Source organism: Carettochelys insculpta, chromosome 1 (assembly GCF_033958435.1).
Source record: "Carettochelys insculpta isolate YL-2023 chromosome 1, ASM3395843v1, whole genome shotgun sequence".
NCBI lineage: Eukaryota > Metazoa > Chordata > Testudines > Carettochelyidae > Carettochelys > Carettochelys insculpta.
In genome coordinates this window covers 270,709,430-270,733,182 of record NC_134137.1, presented here as the reverse complement: position 1 = coordinate 270,733,182, position 23,753 = coordinate 270,709,430, and the positions used below count along the sequence as shown (strand labels likewise).

The following is a 23,753-nucleotide window of genomic DNA, read 5'->3' as shown; positions in this document are numbered from 1 at the left end:
AGTCCAAGAAAACACAAGCAATGGCTGACATAAGCAAGACAAGTACAGGTTTAACTTGCCTGGTCTGGCACCCTCGAAACCTGAGCGGTCCCAGATGAGGGATTTTGCTGGAACAGAGGTGGTCAGCTCTGCCCCTGCCCTGCCCTGCCCCCCTCCCTTGGCAGACTCCCAGCTGCTGGGTATTGGCCCCAGTCACCCGTCCTCATCCTCTTTGGGCCACAGCTTTGCACGCAACCCCAGCCCTGGGGATGAGCCACTGCTCCCCAGCCAGGGGATTTGTGCACACCCTAGCCCATGGTTTCCCACGCAGCCCCTAGGGTGAGCTGCCACGAGCCTGGCCTGCCAGCTTGCCACCCCAGGCCACTGCTCCCTGGTGCTGTTCCTGGCCCGGGCTCCCTAGCTATTTCCCACACCCTACCAACCCCCACTTGCTGCTAGACAAGCTGTGGCTGCCCTGGGCTCCTACCGCTGGTCTGGCTGGCCCCTTCTCCTCCCAGCTGTGGATCTTTCTGGACCAGAGAGTCCCATGGTCCTGCCAGAAAATGGATGTTGCCAGGTAAGAGAATGCTAGATTTGGAAGTTTCAACCATATACTAATTGTAACATAATACAGACAGCTTCAGAGAGGCAAAGGATAGCCAACTCAACCCACCTATTCTTTTTGGATTAGACCTAAACGCAATTCCTCTCAAAACATCCCAAAAAATTTTACTGAAGATATCTCAATCTCATACTATTTGAATTTACCCACTTGTATTGGCATTGACAACCCACTGCATAAGTATCTTCATAGAGCTCCTTATTTACTCTTCATTTCCTAATCTTTAAGACAGACCAAAATATCTAAGTACGAAAATGCATGATAAAATATAGAATTTTAAAAAGGAATGTTTAAAAGCTGTAATCACTACCACATTGAATGCAGGATTAAAGCAGATGCTGGCAGTAACCAGGCTATTACACCTCAGGAATGCTTCACTTCATGTTCACTTTAGAGTTTTTAAAATGCCTATGGCATACATGGCTCTGCACGTCGTTTATTATATTCATTAGATCAGGGTTTCCCAAAGTTTATATAGTTGGGACTCTCTTCAGTACCTTATTTTGCAGCCCAAAAATATAAACACATACAAAAAATGAAAAATGAATAAATTTTCACTGTTTATTATTTATGCACAATAATACATAATAATAAATTTTGATATAAAATACTTAAGTGCCTAACTTATTACCTTAATTACAATTTAACCAGTAGAATTTTAACAGTTGTAAAGTTTGTTTACTTATAATTTGATGAGTTGAATATACGAAATTTATTACGTGTGCACTTTATAGCTTTTAAATAACTAAAAAGAGAACTAATGGGAAAGGTGATGGTGTTTTGCATCACATAGCAACTTTAAGTCAGGAGCAAAAGAAGAAAGTTTTATCCTCAAATCTGGTTCAACATTCAATCTATTTATATACCTATTTTTGAAGAAAACCAAAGATGAGAAACTAGTTTCATGCTTATATGTTGTGATGAAAGGCATTAAGAAATTGACTGCTTTCTCAGATAAATGTGAATATTCATTTCTACAACTCAACCAAAAAATCAATCAAGGAGAGTTTATCAAAGTTCTCTTTTAAGGCAGAGTCACAAGAATGTTCAATTAATGAATCCACTTCTGATGCATTCAATTGTAATATTTCTTCAATTTTCAATGTCAACAGTAAACGGGTTCTCAAACCACATTTTACTGGCGTCAAATGGAGGAAAATATTCATTAAAGTTTGATATTAGCCCCAAGAGATGTTCTTTGATTGCTGCTGAAATTGCATCTGAGGTATTAGTTTCAGCATATTTTTCTTGTAATTCAGTTGAAGTACAAAAAGATTTTAAGTTTCTCTTGTTAACACACTGTGCCCATAAGCTAAGTTTTTAAATTGTTGCTTCAACTTTTTCGTGAACTTTGAAAATATTGATTTTAGTGCTTTGTAAATTCAGACTTAACTCTTTTAAAACACAAAATATGTCACATAAGTCAGTCACCATTTTTAGCCAATCAAATTCATGAAATCTGTCTCTAAATTTAAAATGTAAGTATCTTTTGCCAATGGAGGATGTTGCTCCAAGAACAATAAAACTTCATCCTTCATTTCAAAGAGTCATTTCAAAAGGTTTCTTTCTGATAGCCTTCAAACTTCACAGTGTAATAAGAGATGCTCATGTTCATTTCCTAATTTACTGCTTTGAGCAAAGAAAATTCTGGAATTGAAAGGACGAGGTGAATTTATAAACCTCACAAATTCTTGAAGGGGGGAACTCAAAAGTGATGGCACAGTTTTCACAGCTAGTGCTTCTCGGTGAACACTACAATGCACCCTGCAGTTTGGGCCAACAGCTTAAATCCATGTGACAAGCCCAGTGAGAGACCCTGACATTGCTCGAGCCCCATCACTGCTCAGTCCAACATTTTTTCAAGTCAGTCAATATCACTTTGAATAATAAAATCATAGATTAGCTTAAAAATTTCATCAGCCATTGTTCTTGTTGGAAGTGGTTAACAAAATAAGATGAACTTGTAATGCAAAAAACTGCCTATTCTGTATATGATGTACGAGAGTTTCCTCAATATCTGACATATCTTCAAATATACATTACACTGTATTGTTGGAGAAGACAGCAAGCCCAACTGATTTCTTATTTTCATCCACAAATATGGAATGTAATATGCAATGCAGGAAGTATTAACTTTTCACCAACGATATGCAGAAACGTGCCTTGGCTATTAGTTTTGAAACTTCATAAGAAGCCAACACAAGAAGCTTTTATATGAAGAGCACATAGAAAGTGCACTTTTCATGCTTTTTTTAGTAGAAGTAATGCATTTTTCTTATTTATGAAAACAATCTATGGGCTTACTTGTGTATTCTGGATGTTTGCATGCCAAATGGCATCACAGTTTTGAAGGTTTCATGCACTCATCGGATAGTTCTGCGTGACAGATTATTCATAATGGCAAGTGATTATCATCACTACCAACACTTATAAAACCAAATTTCAAATACTTGTCGGAATGCGTGCAGGTCCAAGAAGTTTTTATCTTCTTATTCTCACTTGTATTAGGCTGTACATCATTCAACCATTTGCTAGTTGTATTTCCAGTCACATTCTTCAGCCATTTATCCACATTAAAGATGAAAATAAGAAGGTATTTCATTGAACATAAAGGAAGAAAACTTAAGCAGTTAACCTAAAAAGATGTACATGTTGCACCGTGCAGAAACAAACCAAGATTGTTGTGACATGAAAACCAATGACAGGCTCAGCCACATGAAAGCACACGCGCAGCATGTGGGAAAATAGGAAATGTACTAAATTGATAGGATTCCATGTGATAATTTGAATACTTTCTGTGGACCACAATATCTCCATCCACACCCCAAGTAGTGGTGGCGAGCTGCGGGCCACACTTTGGGAAACGCTGCATTAGATAACTCAAACTGTTGGCTACTGCGATTATTCATCATGACTAACAATGTTTTTCTCATGTCAGAAGTTCATGTTAGCACACGGTGTCTTTCTACAACCTATTCAGACAATTTCTGTTTCTGCAGTGTGGACACTGCTTCCTAGCAATTATTCATGTAATTAAGTAGGATAGATTCTGCTTCTTATCAGCTTTTTGTAGTAAGATATCCAACAATACACAGCCTCATCAGTTGCCCTGTACAACGTATTGCCTCTGGAGGAGATTTCAGAGGTCAAAGAATAGTTGGGAATCCAACCGCCAAATGTCTACCTTTGTCAAGAGCTGGGCACAACTCCTTTTCTGCCTTGAAAGTCTACCTCTGATGTTTTACTGAGGCATGAGGATTAATTGCCTAGAATGCACTGACAGTCATGGTTAGGAAACCCGGTAAGTGTGAATGAGCAAACAACTGTGACAGCAGAAAAGACTGTGTGGATAAACACAATTCCATTTGCATGCAATTGTGTAAACACACATTTAAAAAACCCCACACATTTGTACTTGTAGCAGGACCTGATTATCTGTAGGCCTTGTTTTCTGTTTTATCATTAAACAGTTTGGCTTTAGTATAGCTCAACCTATAGTATCATTACTCTAATCCAACAGCTACATAGTGCATGCTTCAAAAACAACAAGAAGTCCTGTGGCACTTTACAGACTAACATATTTTGGAACATAAGCTTTTGTTGGCAAAGAGCCACTTCATCGGATGCATGAGTGGTTGGGGGGAGGGAGAGAAGAGAAGAGTCAGAGGAGGATTTAAAGAAGGAGTCTCAGTAAAGAGGAGGGGCAGAGCTGACAAAGTCTATTCAGTCAGAGTGGACATGGCTGATTATTGGTGGTTAATGTAGAGTTCTGAACATCAAGGAGAGGAGAAATCAAGTCAGTTCAGTGGCCCATTATGAGTTGCTAATGTGGAGGCGTGAACATCAAGAGTCGAGAAACTGCTTTTGTAATGGGCTAACCACTCTCAGTCTCTGTTCAATCCTTGGTTGATGGAGTCAAATTTGCAAATGAATTGCAGCTCTGAAATTTCTCTTTACAGTTTATTTTTTGAATGATTTTTGTTGTAGGACTGATACTTTTAAATCTCTTACTGAGTGTCCAGGGAGACTGAAGTGTTCTCTCCTATAGGTTTTTCTATGTTACCACTCCTGATGTGTGAATTATGTCCATTTATTCTTTTAAGTAGAGAAGTTTAGAGAACTTGCAACTTTAAAGACAAAGTCTTAGAATCTTTCAATGGAAGGTTATACAGATTCTGGGGGAGCCTACACGTTTATCTTGCATTAAAAAACTATGTATATACACAATGTTTAGATCACCTTCTCAGAGCTGAAAAATTTGTGATAATAGTGGAAGCTTACATACACAAAAAGACATGCTTCATCTCAACCAGATTAACTGTATGAAAACAAAAAAGCAGTGCAGTAGCACTTTAAGACTTACAAAATAATTAGGTGATGAGCTTTGGAGAGACAAAGCTCATCACCTCAAATTATTTCATTAGTTTTAATTTAAAGGCTACTGGACTGCTTTTTTGTTTTCATAGTATATAGACTAGCATGGCTCTCTCTCTGTTACTAGATTAACAGTAGCATTTTATACACTTCCCTATTCCTGTGAAGAACCTACAACTCCTCAAATTTTCAAGAATATTTACAGGTGGGATCAAAGACTGAAGTTTTAACATTCTCCTCAACTTGTGCTATTATAGGGAAAAAAAATGTATGTTACACTCTTGTGCTGCAAGATATGGAAGTAATCAATAAGATTAATTCCTTAACTTTACTGAAGACACAGAAAATTCATCTTGTTTGACTTAACTATAGTTCCTTAACAACTAAGGAAAATTATCTTTCCTAGCCTTACCAGGCGTTTGCTGTACAATAATGCTGTACTGCTGCCACTGGAAACTGCCCACTTGGAAAAATTCATGACATGTTCCAGCTGTTTAGAAAGACCTGCCACTTCCTGTTGTTGCTGCAGAAGTTTCATCCGATGGTCTTTTGACAGACTCTATAAAGGGAAAGCACTTCCAGTGAAATTTTCAATTTACTGGAAAAGTGTATTAGCTTTACTTATCTACAGACGTGATGATCCTCAAAAATATCAAACGGTTTCACTGCATTTTTCACATGGTATTTAAAAAGTTATATACCCCAAAAAGTGTAAAATTAGTACCCTCTTATTCAAGAGATCAGCCCACAGTGCGTAATCAGATTCCCATCTCCTTTATTTTGAGAGAGAAAGAAGGCTCTCTAGGGAATTTATTATGTAGTAGTATTTAGACAGAAGAGAGAGAGTCAGAGCAAAACGTACACATTATTGCAATGAACCTGGACAACTTGAGGTTGTGACACCAAAAATTCAGGTTTCCTGCATCATACAATAGACATTTTGAATATTAGAATGGCACTTACCTCTAACTGATGCAGCAAAGCTTTTCCCTTTTTGTTTATTTCTACCATCAGTGTAAATATAGCAACTTTAATATTCTGTTCCACCTGCTTTTGATTCTGATTTGCTTCAAGGATTCTGTAAGAAAAGAGGAAGTATTTAGAAAACTAAATTGTTTAGCATGACATCCTCAAGGAACTGCCACAAAAACTCATCCTGACTCAACAAATGTTGCATGAAATACAGAGGGTTCCTGCTCAAATGCATCTAGTACTGTACGCAGGATGAAATGTTGCCATTGGCCTGGAAACTAATCAGGATAAATTTGTTAAAACTATGCAAAAACACAGATTTAGGAATGCAAATGACCTTGGTGCAAATCTTAAATTCTCATTATATGATCTAGAGAAGTGGGACACTCATTTAAGCAAGCGAGTTTTTTTGATAAAAATGAATAGTTGAAAAAAAAAAAATCTTGATTTTAATATTCTCTCAGCTTTTCTGACAAGGAGTATTGAAGTCTCCATATCACAGGAGCTGAGGATCTCATTTCTACGCACGCCCCCACATAGAAATAGCCAGCAATATGCCAGACTCTGCCTTTGTGTTTACTGGTTTTACTGTGTCAAAGTTAGACTCAGACTCACAATTTATCAGACCACTCTGTTTTATTAGCAAAGCCGCTCTGCTAATACATTTAGAAGTGAGCCCCCCCGAGTGGGGCTTGTGTCTCTTAATTTATACAGTTTTTTGGAGAACAAGTTACAGACAAAAGAAGAAAAAGAGTTTAGTCACCACCTTTCGAGATCCCTGAGACCAATCACGTATCTTCAATTACCTACCACCCTCAATCTCCTTTAACAGCTTCCAGTTAACTTAACTAATTGCCCTTCACACCTTCCATTCTGATGCCTGCTTCTTAGACGTGGCTCCATCTTAATTGCTTCTCCATTCAAAAGCTAACTGTCCCTACGTGTGCTCACTCAGATACTTTGTAACATGTTTTGGCATGCCCTCTCATATACAATGTATCCAGCATGTCCCCTTATACAACGTTATACTTATACAATGTTATACTTCCACAACTGCATACCTGAATACAGTAAGGTCTCAGATTACAGGGGCGGGGGTTCTGTTCCACATACCCTTGCATATACCCCGATTTTGCATAAGTGGGGGTCCAGCTTTTTCCCAGGTAGAACACATGTTCTGCAGCAGGGGAAGCAGCAGAAAGGTAAGTCCTGGGCCGGCGGTGGCAGTTAGGGAGGGTTAAGCCTGGGGTGGGGGGTGAGGGGTGGAGTTGAGCTGCAGAGGGGCAGGGAGTTGAGCTGGAACCAGAGCCTTGTGTGTGTGGTGAGCTGGCAGGGGGTTGCACCAGAGCCACACAGGGCGGGGGTGGGTGGTGGGCTGGGTGGGCAGCTTGTGAGCCGGCAGGGGTGTTGCACTGGAGCCACGCAGAGCAGGGGGACGAGTGGGTGGCTTGTGAGCCAAGGGGTGCAGTGGCCACTGAAATCAGAGCAGCCTGGGGGCAGTTTAAACTAGGCCAGCGGGGTGAGCTGGAGCCATGTGAGAGTGGTGGTAAGCCACAGCCACGCATAGACGTGCAGGGTGAGCCAGAGCTGCATGCGTGTGGTGAGTTGAGCTGGGGGGTGGGGGAGCTGCTCTGGGGCCACGCAGAGCTGAGGGGGTTGAGCCAGGGCATGGAGTGTGACTTAAGCAGAACTGGAAATTGAGGTACACGGTTTACAATAGGAATTGAGGTGGGACGTGTAAGAGTAGGGTCATGCACTCTGAGACCTTACTGTACAATACATTTGGCAGTGGTGAGTCATATTACTGGTTCAGCACACGCAGCCCTATCTAACCTGCTGACTCAATGTTTCTCATTCTACCCACTCTTCTGTGGAGTGAATGAAGGGGACGAGACTTTGGATCCAGCATCCAAGAGGTGATGAAAGAGAAGCAGGAGGAAACAAAAAAAGTTCTCTCACCTCCCAACAGCTAAAACTAGGCAGGAGACTGGACTATCACTTCCCAGATATTGCCTCTAAATCAGGGATTCCCAATATGGTTGGGACCACAACATGGGTCGCAATTAGATTTGGTAAGGGTCACCAGCTGGGTGGCTCGGAGCCGCTTATGGCTCTCAAAAGAGCCATTTGGAGCTCTGCCGCGGCTTGCTCCTCCATCTCCCAGTCCCTGCCCTGCTGCATGGAAATGAAACTCAATTTAATTGGCTTAACCATCAGCAGGAGGGATCTGGCCATTAAACCAATTAAACTGAGTCCAATTGCAGTGCAGCAGGGCAGGGAACTGCCTGTGCTGCAGGTAAAGGAAGGGAGGAGGAGAGCTGCACAGAGGAAGAGGCGGCGGTTGCCCAGTGAAGGATCAGCAGGTGACAGAAGCAGTGCTGAGAGGGGTTTAAGTCTGAGCCGGTGGAGGGGTGGGGGGCAAGGGGGAGGCATTTAAGGAGTGGGGGCTGAGAGCCAGCCAGGGCACCCTGCTTCAGCCAACTCAGCCATGGGGCAGTGGGGATCCCACGGCTGGAGCTGCCAGCCAGGGCTCTGTAACCCAGCCAGCTCCCAGCTGCAAGGTCTCTCTCCCCCGCACCCTGTTTCTTGGAAATCTTATGCAAGACAGGCAGCCCTGGCTGGGGATCCCATGGGTGGGTCTGCCTGTCCCACGTTTTCCAAAAATCTGGCAACCCTAGCTAAAAGGGGTTTAAGCCTGGGAGGAGAGATTTAAGCTGGGAGGAAGGGGGTGTTTTTCCCCAGGGAGAACCTTCTCTCCTCCCCCACCCTACCCCAGGTTTTGACTTGCCTTGGGTCACAAAGTATTCCTGAATTGTCAGAATGGGCCCCATCTTGAAAAGGTTGGGAACTGCTGCTCTAAACAGTGGTACTCTAAAAGGAAGGTACTTGCCAGGAACCGCTGTGATAGGTATGGTGGCAACCATGGTTATACCCTTGCCTTGCAAGTGTCAACTATGAACCCTGATTATATTGTTATTCCACAAAATAAACAAACAATCTTCAAGTAAATCTGTCACACACATTTGTTTACAAAAATCTGAGCAATTACATCTCATTTATGGGAAAAAAAGAGACATAATGAGAAATTAACGGGAGAATAGTCTCAGAGTAGTAGCCATGATAGTCTGTAGTTTCACAAAAAACAAACAGTTACATGACTACTTGGTTTTTGTAAGTGGGAGAGGGCAGGAAGGAGATACCATAATTGCCTTCTAAAAGTCTCAACAGCCTGCTTGGCTGAGCTTACTCACCCCTATTCTTGAAGTTTGGAATCTAAACACGGACAGCTATGCAACAAACATCAAGTGTAAATTAACGAATACACAAGTCACAACCACCAACTGAAATTAAGAATTTCATACTTCACTACTGAAAACATTTTGGAAATCGCCTCTTGGAAGTATAAAACAATGGGAGAGGTTATGTAGAAAGTCCATTTGAGAATCTTTAAATTTGAAAGCTTTGGTGAGTTAAGTAACAGTTACATTCACTGTACATGAATGTTATTTAGCAACATGATACATACCTGTTTTGGATCTCCTTCCCTGTATATTTTATGTATTTAGTCTTCTCCATTAGCTTGGTGATTAGTGTATCAATGATCACTTTCTGGTTCTGAAAAGCTTCTTCTATGAATTGGTATCTGCAATAACCAATAACTTTATGAACTATTTAATATTCAAATATGAGCAGAAGTTTGAAACACTAAACTGCACTCTAACAGAATCATAACTGCAGTTATACATACTGCTTAAGGCAATAAAATGCAAACATGCCTGATTTTTAGAAGTATTTTTCTTGTATAATTATTTTCTTCACAGAAATAAAAGTTATTAATTTGTTTTAGGAGAGCCATTAAAGTGGCTTTTTAGATTTCCTCAGATAAATGCTTTCCAGAGAGAAGAACATTTTGCCTTTCTAATGTTTTCGTAAGGTCCTCTTAAGCAACTGTCCTTGTCAAGGACAAACTGAGAAAAAGTTATGTAACTACACAGATTATAGCCTCAGTACTTTTAAGGGTTCTCTGATAACCTGCATAACAAAGACTGCCATCTGCAGTAGAACCTCTAGAGTTACGAACATCAGAGTTACAAATGGACCAGTCAACCACACACATCATTTGGAACTAGAAGTATACAATGCAGAAGCAGCACAGACCAAAAACCAAATAATGTACAGTACTGGTTTAAATAAGCTACTAAAACAAAGGGGAAGCAGCATTTTTCTCCTGCACAGTAAAGTTTTGAAGCTGCCTTTAAGCATACAAATTTGTTAACTGGTTAAATATTAAGTTTAACCACTTAACTGATTAAATGGGGGACGGTGGCGAGGGGAGTTCCTCCAGCACAGCTAGAACCGGAAAACCTCCACCCACAATTCTCCCAGAGCCACCACAGGGTTGGGTTGCTCCGGCCCTGCTTGAACGTCTCCACCCATGCAACTCAAAGACTGGGCCTGCGGTGGACAAGGGCTGCTCCAGCTGTGCTGAAGTGCCCCCGCCGCACGGTGGATAGGGGCAGACTGTTCCAGCCCCCACTGATTAATCATAACCAATAAGCCTCATCATTTAGGGTGAGGCTTACTGGTTAAAATCCCTAGCATTAAGTCAAGGTTTAATTATGAACTTTGGACAGAACAAACCTAAGTGTTTTGTTCATAACTCTGAACAACCTCCACTCCTGAGGCTCACATTCTCAGATTCTACTGCACGTAAAACTACCAATAAAGAGTGTGTCTTGGTATCACAGGGTTAGAAGCTGAAGGAGCAACTATACCACAGACTTCCTTTAGTAAGCCAGTCAGTTAACTTCAGTTTATTCACAGGACTTTTGTTAAATTTCACATTTTAACAGGATCCCAGATCAACAATACAGCCTATGCTAGTACTGCAACCAGTTCAGAATTACTTCAGCATCTCTCATGGTACTAGTTATAAAACATGTAGTTTACTTTGGTACCTGTGTTCTTTGTGTTCCAGTAACTGACAATCCCGACATGTAAGTTTGTCACAGGTCTCACAATAGAGCTTCAACTGTTCCTTTTTGTGGAAAGGACAGAAAACAGGCCGCTGACTGTTCACACCAACTGCCTCTGTAGAATAAAGGAGAGTTCAAATTTCTATTAGCAAGCTGAAATTAATATCTTTCATGGCTTGAGTTAGAATAAGAAGTTGGTTAGTTTCAGTGTTCCCAATTTTGTCTTTAAAGAGGAATCCACTGTTCGATCTTGGAACTGTTGAATTTTTTTAATTCCTTTGAGTCTGAGGTTAGCAAGATGTTCTCTCTCCTTCCAACAGCTGGAGCACAAACAAACAATGAGAGATTAAAGTGATCACATATCAAGCAAAATAGGTTAAAAATTAACACTTGGGCTTTGTGTATTAAGTTTTCATGTGAGAACACCCATGAAAGCACTGAACTCCATTCATCTAGCGCTGCCTTTGAAAATAAAGCACATCTGTTTTGTCTTGTGAATGAACTCGAGTAATTACCCTGTGAATTCTGTCCATGAATCAAAGGTTCTCTAGGGATACAACCTATTTCAGGAAGATCAGGATTAGAAACTTAGAAGATAGCGGCCTTAAACCACCTTTTTAAAGAAAGATGGATAGAAGCAAGTATGACCAATAAAAGTACTGAGTTTTCTCCACACTATAATCTTATAAAATGAATTTTACTCTTCTATAAAAGCTCTAACTTCAGGTTGAGAGACGCTGTAAGAACAAAGAGGAGAAGAAAATTGACTTTTAAATGGCTAACACTACGAGCATTTCAAGCTCTTACTGCTTATTCCTCACGCAGTAAACCCTCCATTTAACAGACCCTGGTTTAGCAGAGTCTGCTGGGGTCTGTAAAACCCTAAACCCACCATCCCTCCCACCCTGCAAAAACAGCATTCTAAGGCAACTTACCACAGCTGCTAGAGTTTCCGCTGCTGTGGCTGGAGAGGCTGCCTTCCAGCTGAGCTGTAGGAGCCACCACAGGTAGACCCTCTCCTGCATCCTGGACAGCTGCCAGAGCCACCATGTGTTCTTCCCAGCAGGGAGGGGCACATACATGGGCAGGTAACATTTGTGTACACACCCCATCCTGGGTGGAAGGCCCACATGGTGGCTCCAGAGGCAGTAGCAACTCCTCCAGGCCATGCCAGCTCCTGCGTTGCCATTGTCTCCAGCCGCGGCAGTGGCAGGATTCCTGATAAAGTGGAGTCTCCAGCCATAGCAGGAATCCAAGCCAAGGCAGGGCTCCAAGCCGTGGCCACAGCAGGGCTCCTGCAGCCATGGCAGGACTCCAAGCCACAGTAGCAACATTGGCATCTCCAGCTTCAGATCCTCCAGCAGGGACTCCAGCGGTAGCAGCTCTGATGAGTCAGTGGCATTTTGAGGGAAGAGGGGCAGGACTGGGGTTGTGGGAGCCTTATGGGGGTGCTTGATACCATCTCTTTAGAAAGTTTTGTTTCTTGTTTACGATAAACCCTCCAATTTACTTGAACATTTGGCATTAATGGACACACCCCTCTGCCCCATTTGTCTGTTAAATCGAGGGTTTACTGTACTTCTTGCATAGGATTCTGTTAAAGAGTAAGGACTGCTAAGGCCACCTGTCTAGGAAGGATAAATGTATTTGGACACACACTGGCTAACCTAGTAAGCAAGGCTTTAAACTAGGTTTGACGGGGGGCAAGTGACCAAAGCCCACAGGTAAATGAAAACCATGACAGGAAGAACAGGCAGGGAAAAGGGGAGGAGGTGTTGCCTTATATATTAAAAATGTGTATACTTGGATTGAGGTTGATGGTCATAAGAGACTTTAGAGTTTCTGGGTAAGGTTAAAAAGGGGGGGAAAAATAGGCGTGATGTCATGGTAGGGGGTCCACTACAGACCAGCTATCCAGGAAGAAGTGGATGAGGCTTTTTGAACAACCAAAAAAAAAAAAAAAAAAAATCACTGAATGCACAGAACTTGATGATGGGGAACTTCAACTATCCAGACATCTGTTGGGAAAGTAACATAGAAAGGCACAAATCACCCAACAAGTTCTCAGAATCCATTTGAGACCACTTTTTGTTTCAGCAGTGAAGAAATCTTTGGTGGTGGGAGGGGAGAGGGAGGGAAGCTGTTTCAGATTCCATTTTATCAAATAGGGAGGAACTGGTTGAGAATTTCAAAGTGGCAGACAGCTTGGGTGAAAGCGACAATGAAAGAAGTTTGTGGTTTTAAGGAGTGGTAGAAGGGAGAACAAGAAAAGACAATGGATTTCAGACAGGCAGACTTTACTAAAGTCAGGGACCTAGTAGGTAAGGTCCCACGGAAAGGAAGACTGAGGAAATACAGTTGAAGGCAGCTGGCAATTTTTCAAACGGACAATGTTAAGGGCGCAAGAGCAAAACCTTCCTCTGTGCAGGAAAGACAGGAAGTGTGGCAAGAGACCAGCTTGGCTTAATCAGATCCTGAATGACCTAAAACTCAAAAAAGAAACTATAAAAATTGGAAACTAGGTCAAAGCACAAAGGAGGAATATAAACAACACAGGAATAAGCAAAATCAAAAGGTGAAAGCGCAAAACAAGCCCAGAAGGATGCAATCCATCTAAACTGCTGCACATTAGCATAGTGTGGTGTGTGTACAGGTGACCACGTCACAGCTCAATGGATACTCTGGAGAGGCACTGAGCCAGGAAGCCAGCTGAAGAAGCCTGAGCTCATGTAGAGTGCACCGTAACAGAAGGCAGGGTAACCTTAGCAAGGTCATAACCAGTTTGTAGACAGGACATGACCCAGGAAGAGATGAGCTGTGACAAAAAAAGACAGTTGCCTGTCTGTAATTGGTGTTCGAGATGTCTTGCTCATGTCCATTCCAAACGGCGTGTGCTGGAGCACGCTTGATCGCCAAGATTTTTGCTCTAGCCAGTAGTTACAGGGTCAGAGCAGGAGCCCCTGGAGCGGTGCTAATATATGTACCACCTGCCCTCCCCCCCAGGACCCACCTCACCCCATGCTCAATCCTTCTTGCTGGCTACTCCAACAGTGGGCAAGGTGGGTGGGTTTTGCAATGGACATGAGCAACATCTCGAACACCAGTTACGGGACAGGTAGCTGTCTTTTCTTTTTCAAGCGATTGCTCATGTGCATTCCAAACTGGATGAATACAAGCAAAATGTTGGGCGGGGGGGGTGGGGGGCGAGGAGAAGAGGAGGAATGCAAGACAGCCCTGCCCACCACAGTGTCCTCCCTTACATGCTAAATAAGTGTGTAATTGGCTGTAAGAGTATGAATTGAGGGCCAGGTGGCCGGCCTGCAGATGTCCTGGATAGAAACATGGGCTAAAGGCACCATGGAAGATGCATGCGCTCTGCTAGACAGAGCACCAACTGGGGGAGGTGGACCCCTGCCAGTTTGTGACATTCCTTAATGCAGGTGGCTATCCAGGAGGAGACAGGGGGCCCTTCATTCTGTATGCCACTGCCAAGAATAGCTGATGCAATTTCCTACAAGGCTAGATCCTATCCATGTAGAAGGCCAAAACCCTTCAAAGCATCTGAGATGCGTAAACTCTGTTCCCTAGGAGAGGCATGAAGTTCTGAGTAAAAAACCCAGCAACGAGATATCTTGGTTTGAGATGGAAAGGAGGAGACCACCCTCACTAAGAATGCTGGATGGGATCTCACGCTAACCTTTTGCTTGTGGAACACTGTACAGAGTAGGTCCAATGTCCGTGCCTTCAATTCAGATACCCTCCTGGCTGAAGTAATGGCCACCAGAAAAAGCTGTTTTGTAACTTAGAAACAGCAGGGAACAAGGACAGCAAGAGGTTCAAAGGCAGGCCCCATAAATTTTGGTAACACCAGATTAAGATCCGACACAAGTAAAGGTGCCTGCATTTGTGGCTTGAGCCTCTCCATGCTTTTCATAAACCTTTTAATCACTGGGTCTGAAAAAACCGAGGATACCCCAGGGCCAGGGTAAAAGGCTGAGATGGCTGCCAAATGCACTTTAATGGAGCATAAAGACAGCCCTTCCAGACTTAAATACCACAAATAGTCCAGAATCATAGGTATTGAGGCCTGTGATGGGGAAGCACCCCTTCTGAGAAACCCAGATGAAAAACCTTTTCCACTTGGCTACATAGGCTACCCTTGTGGAAGGGTTCCTGCAATATAACACCTCCCTTACAGGGTCTAAGCAATATTGCTCCACGGCCTTTAACCATGACGTTTCCAAGCTGTGAGGTGTAAGGATGGAAGGCTGTGGTGCTGCAATCATCCCTCCCAATGAGTCAACAGGTCTTGCTGTAATGGGAGTGTCATTGGTTTACAGACCGACATTTCCAGGAGGACTGAGTACAAGTGCCATCGGTCCCACACTGGGGACATGAGGATGACAGATTCCTGATATGACCAAATTTTGAGAAGGACCTTGTGAACGAGCAGACTCAGAAGAAAAGCATATGGCAGCAGGTCTGTCCAGGGACTACCCAATGCATGTGTCCAGGATCCTAGACTTCAGTAAGAACAAAGCAGCCTGCACTACGCATTGAGGTGTGAATTAAATAGGTCCACTCGGGGATGTCTCCGCTTCTGGAAAATGGAGTGTAGCACATATGGGTGTTATGACCACTCATGTTCCATGAAGAACCTGCTGAGATGGTCCGTTAGCAAGCTGTGTACTCCCAGAAGGTAACGGGCCTGCAGAAGGGTCTGATGTTAAATGCAGAACTCCCAGAGCCTGAGGGCCTCGTGACAGGGGCAGAGGAATGTGTCCCACCCCCCCCCCATTTGTTTATACACTATATTGCTGTTGTATAGTCCACACTCATTGATACGCAATACCAGATAAACTGTCTTGAAATGCCTGATGGCCCTCAGCTCCTGAACATTTATATGGCACCGAAGGTCCTTTCTGTGCCACAGAGCTTGAGTTCGGCATTCCCCCAAATGCGTTCCCTACCCAAAGCGTCCTTTGTGGGTGGGTGAACTCCCACACAAACGATCTTAACATCTAGCCAACAGTTCAGGGTTAACAAAATCTGCAGTGGCACCATTATCACTAAGTCTGTGTTGCCTCTGATACGACAGTATGCCAAGGCAAGCCACAGCTCAAGAGGGCGCATCCTAAACCTAGCATGCTGGACTACAAACATGCACACTGCCATGGGGCCCAACAGCCATAAACTGCACCTGAAGGTTGTGGTGGGGAACTTGATCATATTGCAGATGAGATGCATCATGGCCTGAAACCTGCTGTCTGGCAGGAAGGCCCTGGTGCATGTTGGGTCCAAGAGGGCCCCCACGAACTCCATTGTCTGAGTGGGATGCAAAGCCAACTTTGCGTCGTAACCAGGAGGCCAAGATAGGCAAGTGTCTGATGGATCAGCTGCACATGCTGATGCGTTTCGTCCTACAAATGCCCCCGACCAGCCAACCATCCAAGTATGCAACTAGCTGTACCCCGCACCTGTGCAGGTGGGCTGCCACCACAGCCATGCATTTGGTAAAAACCCTCAAAGGAGGTGGACAGACTGAATGGGAGGACGAAGAACATCATGGTAATGACCCCTGTCTGCCACAAATTGAAGAAGCTTTCTGTGGGGAGGGTAAATTGCTATGTGAAAATAAGCGGCTTGTAAGTTCAGAGCAGCACACCAATCCTCCTGTTACAGCAATGGGATAAGATAAGACCCAGAGATCTCATATGAAACTATCTTTTTTGATAAACTTGTTCAGGTCATGTAAATCCAGAACAGGCCTTAGACACCTTTCTGGCTTCAAGATTAGGAAATACCAGGCGTTAAGACCCCTGACCGTGAAACTGCAGTGGGACCTCCTCTAGCCCCACTCTGATGGAGGGATCGTATCTCCTGCCTGAGCAGACTCTCATGAGAGAGGTCCCAGAAGAGAGATAGGGAAGGGGAGTGTGGGGAGCAAAGGGGGGTTGAAAGAAAATTGGATGACATATCCCCTTTCTAACATGGGAAGGACCCACCAGTCTAGCAATTATAGACCGGTAAGTCTAACGTCAGTACCGGGCAAGTTAGTAGAAACAATAGTAAAGAATAAAATTGTCAGACACACAGGCCATGTCTACACTAGCCCCAAACTTCGAAACGGACATGTAAATGGCCATTTCGAAGTTTACTAATGAAGCACTGAAATACATATTCAGCGCCTCATTAGCATATGGGTGGCCACGGCACTTCGAAATTGACGCACCTCGCCGCTGTGCGGCTCCTTTTCGAAAGGACCCCACCTACATCAAAGTCCCCTTATTCCTGTGAGCAGATGGGAATAAGGGGACTTCGAAGTGGGCGGGGTCCTTTCGAAAAGGAGCCCTGTTGGGACGAGCCGCGGCAGCGAGCCGCGTCAATTTCGAAGTGCCACAGCCAATCGCATGCTAATGAGGCGCTGAATGTGTATTTCAGCGCTTCATTAGTAAACTTCAAAATGGTCATTTACATGGCCATTTCGAAGTTTGGGGCTAGCGTAGACACGGCCATAGAGGAACGTGATTTGTTGAGCAAAAGTCTGTAAAGGTTTCTGTAAAGGGAAGTTGTGTCTTACTAATCTATTAGAGTTCTTTGAAGAGGTTAACAAGCATGCGGACAGGGGGGATCCAGTAGAAATAGTATACTTAGATTTCCAGAAAGCCTTTGACATGGTCCCTCACCAAAGGGTCTTATGTAAATTAGGTGGTCATGGGATAGGAAGAAAGACCCTTTCATGGATTGGGAACTGGTTAAGAGACAGGAAACGAAGGGTAGGAATAAATGGTAAATTTTCACAATGGAAGGAGGTAACTAGTGGCGTTCCCCAAGGGTCAGTCCTGGGACCAATCTTGTTTAACTTATTCATCAATGATCTAGAGAAAGGGGTAAGCAGTGAGGTGGCAAAGTTTGCAGATGACACCAAACTGTTCAGGATCGTCAAAACCAAAGCAGACTGTGAAGAACTTCAAAAAGATCTCAGCAAACTGAGTGATTGGGCAGCAAAATGGCAAATTAAATTTAATGTGGGTAAGTGTAAGGTAATACATATTGGGAAAAATAACCCCAATTATATGTACAATATGATGGGGGCAAATTTAGCTACAACAGATCAGGAGAGGGATCTTGGAATTATAGTGGATAGTTCTCTGAAAACATCCATGCAGTGTGCAGCGGCAATCAGTAAAGCAAATAGGATGTTAGGAATAATTAAAAAAAGGGATAGAAAACAAGACAAAGAATATCTTTCTTCCCCTTTATAAAACTATGGTACACCCACACCTTGAGTACTGCATGCAGATGTGGTCTCCTCACCTCAGAAAAGATATATTGGCGTTAGAAAAGGTTCAGAAAAGGGCAACTAAAATAATTAAGGGTTTGGAATGGGTCCCATATGAGGAGAGGCTGGAGAGACTGGGACTTTTCAGTCTAGAAGAGAGGAGACTGAGGGGCAGTATGATAGAGGTATATAAAATCATGAATGGTGTGGAGAAAGTGAATACAGAAAAGTTATTTACTTGTTCCCATAATATAAGAACTAGAGGACACCAAATTAAATTAATGGGTAGCAGGTTCAAAACTAATAAAAAAAGTTTTTCTTCACACAGCGCAGTCAACCTGTGGAACTCCTTACCAGAGGACGCTGTGAAGGCCAGGACTCTAACAGAGTTTAAAAATAGAGCTCGATAAATATTTGGAGGTTAGGTCCATAAATGGCTATTAGCAAGGGGTAAGGTGTGGTGCGGGAGATGGATGGCAGGAGACAAATCGCTTGATCATTGTCTTCAGTTCACCTCCTCTGGGGCACCTGGCACTGGCTACTGCCAGCAGATAGGATACTGGGCTAGATGGACCTTGGGTCTGACCCAGTATGGCCATTCTTAGGTTCAAAGTGATGCAGTACTAAGTAGGGTACAAAAAGGGATAGGAAGAATGAAAACAAAGGGTGTGCTGGAACAGTAACCAGTGTTGGTGTGCCGCTCTCAACCACACCATCAAAATGCTCGGTTTGGCCCTGGTGGAGGCTTGTAATGGCCCTGCCCCCGAAACTGCTGGTTAGAACACCTCCTGCCAGAACGGTTCCTCCTCCTACTAGCAACCCTTTGCTGTTGGGTGAACTGTCTAGTAGAAGACCGAGGGGGTGAAGTGCATGCATTCGGTCAAGGGCTTAATGTGAAGACCCAACAAACAAAGCGGCCCTTGCATCTTTAAGGCTGTGAAGCCTCACCAGTCTTTTCCGAAAATAAAGAGGGCCCTTCAAAGGGAGGATCTTGTATTGCGTGTTGGACCCCATAAGGTAGGCCTGACACTTGTAGCCATGCCCCCCTACTCATGGCTACTCTAGAGGCCATGAACCTGGTGGCTGCATACGCTGCATCCAGTGCCACCTACAGTGCTGCCCAGGATATAAGTTTGTCTTCCTCCACTACCACTGTGAATTCTGACTTGGCCTTGGAAGGAACCAGTCCTGAAAAACACAACAGCAAACTAATAGCTTTGTACTGTGGAAGGATAAGAGTTACAGTGTAAAAGTCACACTGATACAATGTTGCTTCTGAGCTCAAGAAGGGGAAATTATGTTGATGCTGTGTGTAGGAACTAGGGTGGGTTTGGATGGAACCAGGTGTGCCTGGGAAAGCAGAAGCCAGAGCAGTAGGTGTTATACGGTAATTAATTAAGGTAACCAGAGAGTCATAAATAGGAGATTGCTGAAGGTGATATGGAAATGAAGATACGTGACTAGTCTCAGGGGCTATGTGGGGCTATTTATTAACCTGCCTTCTTTTGTCTGTAGAAATTGGGAGACCTGAGCCCTAGGTGGGGGCTCACATTTTTCTGAATGTATTAGCAGAGCAGCTTTGCTAATGAATAGAGTGGTCTGACAAATTGCGAGTCTCGAGTCTAACTTTGACAGTATGCATATCTGCTAACCCGGACCTGCTAGTTAGCAATCCATAATTGTAAACCCCCCATAGAATAAAACTTTCTGCCATGAAGTCTAAGCATTTGGCATCTCTGTTGTTTGGGTGGGTGGGTCCTCTAGAAACCCCGTCTTTCCCTGTGGTTTGCTGTGTCAACCACCAAGGAGTCGGGGGGAGAGTGAGTAAAAAGGTGCTCTTTGCCCTGGGAGGGGATGAAATGACGACATTCATTCCTCCAGGCTGCAGGCAAGGCCGAGGCTGGGGTCTGCCAAACTGTCTTTGCAGTATTGACAATTGTTTTAACAATGGGCAGAGCCACCCAGGTAGAGCCAAGGAGGATAGGATATCTGTTACTCAGTCTGTATCACCCCAAACCTCCTCAGCAGGCAGCCCAAGGCCTTGGGCCACCCTACATAAAAGTTGCTGGAAGGTCCTGCCATCCTCCAGAACTGGTGATGCCAAAGACCCCACCATAGCCTCATCTGGGGAAGAGGATGACAAAATACCTGCTACATCAGTTTGTAGAGGGAGACTTAGCAGGCTCAAGTCCCCTGCCTGCGGTCACATTGCTGCCTGCAGCACTGGAGGCATGGTGCTTGACGCCAAAAGGTTGAAACACTCAGCACCAGGGCAGACGGCACCGAGGTTGGAGTCTAGATGTAACAGCTCCTAGCTCTGCACCTGGTCTGACGGTGCCCCAGCACTGACCCTGAAGGGACCCACAATGACTGAGAAGGCACCGGTGCCAATGCTGTTGGGACCAGACACACCAAGAGCACAGACAAGGAAGCCTCCGACCCACGGAGCAGATCCTGCCCCTGATCTGGTAGGGGAAGGGAGGGTGCACAGCAACGCTGATGAGAGTCGGCACCTGTGGGGCTCCCAGTACTCCAGATAGGAGTCCTGCAGCCTACCCCTACGTTTCATGAAATGGCCAAGGGGTTCAAAAGGGCCACTGCATTACCCCTTGCGCAGTTGGCAGCCGTCTATCATCATCTAAGCATCAACTACAGTGCCTGTGACGACTGCAATGAGATGTTCTCATGCTCCCACTCCAGGGCAAGCTGGAGTAACAGGAGTCCGGTTCAGATGCTGATTCTGATGGAGAAAGCCACAGGGGTGCCACAAGTCCTGGTGCCTGCACCTGCTGAACCAGCACCTGCGCCAGTGCCACCAAATAGGGAACCTGACAAGGGCCCGCAGTGGGTGCCCTGGGCTATTGAAATTGATCTGGTGGCAAGAAAGATGATGCCAATAGGGAGGACACCTGCATAACCCCTGAGTCGGCATCAGCACACCATGGGCAACTGTTCACTCGTGGGTATAGGGTGCTTCCCACTAGCCATGTGCTGGCCTGGACTGTCCTCAGACAGTGAGGGACCTACCACTGCACTAAGCCTTGAACTGCTCTAAACACCTATGGTGTCAAGAGCAGTCCAAGGGAGCATGGATTCCTGCCCTGCTCTAGCATCAACACACATCCCATGCTCTAGTCCATGGACTGCTGGAGAAGATGGTCTGGGAGCGTCCCAGCACTTTGATCTGGATGGGGACCTGCCCCATCACACCTTTTTCTTTCGAGGCACCAGGGACTGTCTCATATGACGCTGTGGCACTAGACATCTGCATCTGTTTATGGTGCCAAGAGTCCTTGCATGGCACTGAGCCTGATGGTGAGACTGGTGCACTCTGCACTGATGAGGCTCCACTGCTCACTTTTGCTGGAGACACGTCCAGTTGCAGGGCCACCTATATGAGAAGGACTTTTAAACCAAGGACTTTGAAAGACAGGCTGCAGTGTCTCAAAGTTTTACAAATGGAGCAGTGATCTCCAAAGTTCCCCTTACCCAGACAAAGGAAACAAGGCAGGTGTGGATCACTTTGGGGCATCTGCTTGCTACAGTGAGAACAGTTTTTAAAGCTTGAAGAGCCAGGCATCCCCCAGCACCAAGGCACTGAAAGGGATGCAACTCCCGCGTCGACTCTTCCAACTACTTAACAATATGAACTATTTACAAGTAATTAAGAAAGGGGAGTTCCAGAAACCAATAGCGCAGTGAGAAGGAACTGAGTGGGGCGAGCGGTACATATATTGTTTGCCATAACAGCACCACTCCAGGGGGTGCCTTTCTGACCCTATGGCTACTGGCTAGGGCAAAAAGCTTTCCAGCAATCGGGCATGCACCAGCACACACCAGTTTGGAATGCATGTGAGCAATCACTCAAAGAAGAACTGGAAGCCCCTTCATATGATCATTATCGGTCACAAAGAGCTGTGAGGTCTTGGAAGAAGAATGTAGAAAGCAAGAACCCACCTCACATTGAGAGAAAACAGGAAGGAAAATATTCTGGCTAATATGAAAGCTGGAGACCGCTTTTGGCAGGAACACCAAAATGGCCACTAAGTGGACCCTGAGGGAAGTAGAGGTAAGACCCTCCTACTTCAGAGAAACAAGCTAGTTCAGAACCTGCAGGACAGAGGTAGACAAAGGTATGAGATTGTGCTGCTGACACCATCTGAGAAGCATATTCACATAGCCAAATACAAGCACCAGGTAGATGGCTTGTGGCTTCTGAGGATGACTTGCCATAATTGCTCCAAGCATGCTTGCTTGACCAGGTTTTAACCACAAAGCCACATCATCATGAGATGAAGGGAATGAAGGTCTGCATGGCATGTGTGATCCTGATCCTGTGTGACGAGGTTCAAAAGCACCAGAAGACAAATGGGCAGAAACACCAAGAGCTCCATCAGCATAGAATATCAGGGCTGACGAGCCCAAGCCAGAGCTATCAAGATAATGTCCACCAGGCCCCTGCAAATTTTGAGGAGCACCTTGTGCACGAGCAGAAACAAGGACAAGACTCAGAGCAGAGCAGTCGAGTTCTATAGTATCAGGAACACATCTGCTATGGAGTTGGGGCTGAGGCCCTAGAAAGAGCACAAATTAAGGATCCTTGCAGTTGTTCTGGGGCGGGAAGAGGGCCAGCTGGAGAAAGCCCCTCTTTTGGAAGACCAAGGCTACATCTATTTTAAGTCAGTTAGCCTGATTTTTCAAAAGTACCTGTCCTCACTGTAAATTCCATTAGCTCAATTTATGAAGCACTAAAATCAACATATCGAAATCCTAAAATCATAGTAACCTGTTGTAGCAGTCAGTTCAAATTTAAAATTCCAAATGAAGGATAGTAAGAATGATCCATGTCTTTAAATGAAATTCATTAGCCTCCACAGATGTCCCATATGTGCCCCACAATGCCACACAGTTCTCTGCTCTGGCCTCTTACAAGATATTTCCACTGCTCTCAGGTGCAGAGGAATTAGGCAACAGGAAGACCATTACAATTAGGCTCCTGCAAGCCTGTGGCTGAAGGATCATGAGAGGCTGAAAAATCTTCTTTTTCTTTACTAGTAGTGCAGCTGTGGAATCTGTGATTCCACGTGTACCTTTGCTAGCTGTGTTTCTTTCTGAGCTGACTGGCGTCAGCCTCCCATACCATGTGTCAGCTCGGCTGTGGGTGGGGAGTCATGCTTGTCTGGCAGGATGAGAAACTTTTCTCCAATTTACATGCTGTCCTGACCCCCAAATCCCCTCCTTTCCCTACCCCCAGAGATGCCACACAGTCTGGAATATTCCCATGCCCAGCTACATCATGTGGCTTGACCCCAAACCAATAAAAGGACATGCTGTGCAAGGTGCCAGGCAACTTGTGCGTAGTGAGGGTCACGATTTTAGGGGGCTGGCTGTAGCTGGGAGTCTTTTAGATGCCTCGAGCCATACGTGTTTCAATGAAGGCAACCTAGTAACTTAGTGCCCTGAGCCCCATTGCATTCTGTCCCCACGAGTAGATGTGGGTATATGGACAACATCTCCCCACATTTCAGTCCCCTCTTTCAGCTGATAG

The 23,753-nt window shown here is 44.5% G+C and overlaps 1 protein-coding gene across 3 annotated transcripts in view; it reads right to left on the bottom strand.

Moving 5' to 3' along the window:
* Nucleotides 1-23,753, bottom strand: part of TRIM24 (tripartite motif containing 24) — a 120,716-nt gene that overhangs the window by 38,253 nt on the left and 58,710 nt on the right. For all 3 annotated transcript variants that reach the window (XM_074983816.1, XM_074983815.1, XM_074983817.1), the window contains exons 4-7: nucleotides 10,906-11,038; nucleotides 9,474-9,590; nucleotides 5,939-6,053; nucleotides 5,388-5,534 (exon numbers count right to left, since the gene is read on the bottom strand). In XM_074983816.1, the coding sequence (XP_074839917.1) occupies nucleotides 5,388-5,534; nucleotides 5,939-6,053; nucleotides 9,474-9,590; nucleotides 10,906-11,038 (512 nt within the window). The remainder of the gene's footprint in view (nucleotides 1-5,387; nucleotides 5,535-5,938; nucleotides 6,054-9,473; nucleotides 9,591-10,905; nucleotides 11,039-23,753) is intronic.